Source organism: Takifugu flavidus, unplaced genomic scaffold (genome assembly GCF_003711565.1).
Source record: "Takifugu flavidus isolate HTHZ2018 unplaced genomic scaffold, ASM371156v2 ctg1104, whole genome shotgun sequence".
In the NCBI taxonomy this organism is placed as follows: Eukaryota; Metazoa; Chordata; class Actinopteri; order Tetraodontiformes; family Tetraodontidae; genus Takifugu; species Takifugu flavidus.
The window spans coordinates 3,573-8,547 of record NW_026621869.1 but is presented as its reverse complement, the minus strand read 5'-3'; the positions used below and the strand labels follow the sequence as shown (position 1 = coordinate 8,547).

The 4,975-nt window shown below is 45.4% G+C and overlaps 1 protein-coding gene across 1 annotated transcript; it reads right to left on the bottom strand.

Moving 5' to 3' along the window:
- Nucleotides 1-3,230: 3,230 nt before the first annotated feature.
- Nucleotides 3,231-4,775, bottom strand: LOC130519700 (early growth response protein 3-like). The gene is given in 3 exon segments (XM_057023198.1): nt 3,231-3,744; nt 3,747-4,265; nt 4,268-4,775. Coding segments are annotated over 3 exon segments (1,071 nt in total). The 3' UTR covers nt 3,231-3,700.
- Between the last annotated feature and the right edge of the window lie 200 nt (nt 4,776-4,975).

Here is a 4,975-nt window from a genome sequence, read left to right as displayed (position 1 = left end):
TGTCATTTTAATGTCGTTATTATCGTTATTGGCTGTAATAACGATATTCCCTGTAATTGTTTTGCCAGCTCGTTATGCAGGGACACGCGTGACACCAGGCGCCGCCCGTGTCCGCGGCGCCGCCGTTCAGCGATGGAAGCAAACTGAGGGCAAGCGACAGCATTTTTCTTTATTCAAGTACTGACATGGAAATAACAGAACAAACCAGTACAACAAACGGAAGTGCCAAGAAACAGAGGAGAGACGTCTCCCATCACAAAGATATAGTGAACTTCATTTCAGTGTTCAGCTCCTCGGAAAAGGACCTTATTATAAGGTAATAACAACAGACATCCACCGTTGAAACAAGTTTGGGTTTTCAGTTGTCTCTCTTGAAGTGTTGCTGAGTTGATCCCCTTTCAACCTAATGTGAATTGGATTTTTCATGCATAATAAAGAAATGAACACCACCCACGCACGAGAGGGTAGCACTTTGGAACATTCCGTGCACATGCAAACATGAAGTTATACGTCATGAAAGGAAAAAACAACAAACAGAAACAGTGAGCATCGACTCGGTCTGAAAAACTAAACACAGAATCCCTGAAGCCACCCTGTAGTCCATAATATTCCATCAGTGGCCTAAAGTATCTACATTTGACTGGAATCCCTTTTATCATTCTGCATGTTGTTAATTGTGAAGGATGACAACAAGTGTGTTGCCCTTCGGCCAGTTTCACAGCGAACAGTTAAAGACCCACATTAGGACCAGGCTGCTCAACTGCGGGAGGACTGAGGTCACATTTATGATGTGTTGCTCCTGTGGCGTTTTTCAGCACATTGTTTTTGATCAGCCAACCCTGCAACCCAGTTTGGCATAAAGATGGCGGCTGATGTTGGCTCGTGGCCAGCGTGGAGCAGAGAACGAGGATGAGGCAAATTCCAATTTCAGAGCGTTCAGCCACCCACTTCCAAGACAATAAAATATCCAAAACACACAAGATTGCTTTTGCACTGTTTTGAGAGTGTTGGGGGGGGGTCGCTCGGGTGCCGAGGACCTTCACCTGACACAGATGGAGGCAGGGGCAGCATTCACGCTTCAGCCACCATTTGGCATGAGTGAGGTGAAAAGGATCATATTCATTTTTTTTTTTACAAATTCTATTACAAAAGGGTCACAAAACAAAGTGACAAAGACAGCTCGTTAACGACATCTGATCACATACTGAGTTTGCACACTTGTAATTACATGGCTTCATTTAGATGTGGATTCGTTTGGTGAGGCTCTGCATCATTGCTTTTAACAATTAATTAAAAATCATTTAAATCAGTCATTTAATGTGCTTCAGGATCTGAGATCAAACCAGAACTGATCCAAATCTTCTACTTCCACATGGACTTCTATGTTCCGACTGCATGATCATCCACTATGGGATGTTTATGGGGGGTATCACATTTTCCTTTCAGTTGCATTTATCTTGCTATATGCCCCCCCCCCCCCCCCCATGAAACAATAAAACAATTCTATTGATGCAGAATTCTTGATTTATGTCAGATATTTTAGGGCGTGTGACAAAAACGGCCCATTTAAACACGTAGATGAGTTGAGAAAAGCCAAATTAACTGGAGAACAAGTGGGGGGGGTGGGGGGGGTGGTGGCCTTGGAAGACCATCGTATCCGTTCCCAGTGACATCGCTTTACTTTTGCTCTGCATGAGCCAATAAGAGATTCCGGAGTTTGAGATCTGCTGCTGTGCGTATGCAGCCTCCTCTGAGACGACGAGCACAGATTCTGGCTCCCATAGGAAGGTTTGTGTAACAGTGAAAAGGAGCTGCGCATCAGAATAAAATCAAGATCAATATTTATGCAGGCAGTTATATTATTATTATTATTATTATTATTATTATTATTATTGAGGTTCGAGTGGACGTTACTGTTTCTTGGTGGGAAACAGTTCCGTGTTTTCAACTTTTGGCCTTGAAAGGAGCAAATGTCTTTGGATTCCTGTAACCTGTTTACGGTTTATTTTCAACCCTATTTTTTTGATGTGATCAATATCTTGGATATAAATGTTTCACGGGAAAAAAATAAAAATGTTTTTAAATTTTAAATAGTGTGTAAAAAGCCATCAGCATCAGGCTGCTATAGAAACCCACAGAAGATACCAGCGTACGTGCACTACTGTTTGGTGCACATATATTATTATTTAGATGAATAAGGAAGCACAGCTGAAAATACTGCCAATAAATAATGGTGCAAATTTCATGGTTCAGTCTCGAGAACAACCGGTGTTGTTGTGCAATGTGGAGAATCTGCGATTGAAATGAAAATGGGTTTATTATTAGTAGACATTATGTTCCTTCAACCGGTGAGCGTGTTGCAGCACACAGATTATGCAAAGGCAACAATTGGGTTTTTATATGAAATTTAGTATCTCATATTGGACAACAACCTATGACAGCGAAATATGCTTTATTAGAACTACATTACTAAAGGCTTTAAGTCCCTCTGCTCAAGCATTTAGTCAGCTGAACGTTCTTCTTTATGCAGACATTTGTATTTACAGAGTGTGCATGAACACATATGTGCACATTTTAATACTGAGTTACGGTGCGTTTGACATTGGAGTACAAAAGTGAAACTTCTATTACAGCTACCTGCATACATGTTGGTTTGCTATACAAAAACCTTTTTATTTTTACTTTACAATTTACTTTTGTACTAGAAAAAATGTAAAATGGTTTTGCTTTTTCCTCTCAAACGTCATCACTTCTACAGTGTGAGTCCTTATTTATCCCATAATTCACGCTCCTATTGCATGTTCAGTCTGTCTGACTTGTTAATTTGAGTCATGAGTTTTAATATTTGTCCAGTATTTATTGCATATATTTATTGAGCTTGTATTTGGAAAAAAAAAAAAAAACATTACTGGTGGGCTTTTTACAAAAAAGCAAAATAAATGATGGGGAACTCCATAATGCACCATATGAAAGGTAACAAACAGAGTGTGAGGGACAGCAAATCCATCTGTAGTGGCGAGGCGTCGGGTTCTGCAGGACACCACCGAGTCCTCGTGACGCGGCAGAAATGGGAACGTGTTTGGAGCAGATCTCCTTTGAGCTGATCTCTCTGTTGTGTTTGGCAAACGTCAGGCACCAAATAAGAACTACGTTGACTATCAGCACAATACGTTTGGCACATTCCTTGATAAAAAAAAGAACTCCACAACAAGTAAAAAAACCAACCCGAAACACCGAAAGACAGTCCAGTGCCTCTGGTGACGACGGCCACGACAATACACAAATAAAACCAATTGCACTTTTAAGCCGCCTAAGCAACAGAACGCATACGTCCCAGACAACCCCCCCTCCACCCACGCTCCTGTCGCATGTTGTCTGTTTTGTTCCCTGGGTGAATTTGTGCCTTCTTCAAATGGATCAGTTCTCAGGATTTTTGGATTTGACTAAAGTGTTGAGCTCATGAGCTCTAAAAACGCCACGTCTTTCGTTTCCAATGTGCCGTTGTTTCTTTCTTTGTTTTGGCATCGTTTTCTAACAGCAGCTTTTACAACTTATGGAATCTAAACCAGCTCAAAAAAGAAGTGACTGAAAAGAGCAGTGAGATGGAAAGAGAGGAAAAAGTCACCTATTTGTCTCATAGTGGATGTGGTCCCTTCTTCCCAAGTGTCTTATGGCCCAGTCCCAGCGCCTGTGGTGGCGGTCATGATGTTCCCACCGCCGGCCCCCCACAGGAGCTGGGGGGGAGCTGTGGCTCCCCGCTGCACCGCTGCTCTTCTCAGCCGGCTTCTTGTCCTTCTGTTTCAGATGCACCTTCGCGTGTCTCTTTCGTTCATCACTTCTGGCAAACTTGCGTCCACAGAACTCGCAGGAAAAGGGTTTCTCACCGGTGTGTGTGCGGATGTGTGTGGTCAGGTGGTCGCTCCTGCTGAAGGAGCGCATGCATATTCGGCACTGGAAAGGTTTGTGACCCGTGTGGATGCGAAGGTGACGCGTCATTTCGTCTGAGCGCGAAAAGCGCCGGTCACAGTTCTCCGCCGGGCAGGCGTGTGGCCGTTCGTGGACGGGGGTTTTGCTGGGCCGATTGGGATACTTCCGCGGCCGGATGGGTTTGAGGGTGAGAGTCTGGGGGGGCGGGTGGTGCTGGGGAGGGTGCTGCTGCCCGCTGATGAAACCTGGGTGAATCTGCTGCTTGTCTTTGAATGCTCTGATGGTCTCCAGAGGTGTGATGGGGGGAGGGTTCACACGGATGGGGTCCATGGTCTGGAAGGCTTGTGCTCCATCACGCCAACCTCCCCCTGATGGTGGAAAAGGTTGTAGTCAGGGATCATGGAGAAAAGGCTGCCATCCATTGAACCTTTGGGTGTGGAGTGATAGTCATTGCCAGGGTAGGCTAGGGTTGTGCTGGTGGCAGGGCTGTGGTGGAAGGAGACCTGGTCCTGGTACAAGTCACTGCAGGTGGAGTAGGCAGGTAGCGGCGGCCCGTACACCTGCTCCATGTCTGACGTCTGTCCACCCATGCTGGCTGCCGCCGCCGCCGATGAAGTCTGAGTCGTTACTGTGCCAGGTGATGGAGACACGCCCAAGATCCCGGCACTGACCAGGCTGATGATGTTGTTGTCGGAGCACCAGCCGGAGCCGCCGATCCCTCCTGATGGCGGAGTGTCGAAGGCGAACTTCCCCAGATAGGTGACGGTCTGAGCGCTGCGGTTGGACTGGAAGCTGGAACCGTACTGGATCTCTGCGGCTGCTTTCTCACTGCCCATTCCCAGGTCCATGATGTATCTATATGGAAACAAAGATAGAGACATTGTGAAGAACGTCCACACGGCACAAACAAGTGTGAAAACCAACGGAGACAATGAGCTGAAGCTGCAGCACACAAATGCTGAGGAAATTCACTTTGCCTCTTCAGAGAAACTTCCACCAGCACTTGATTTTCTCCAAAATTCAGCTGTTTTGCATCTCTGACAACATG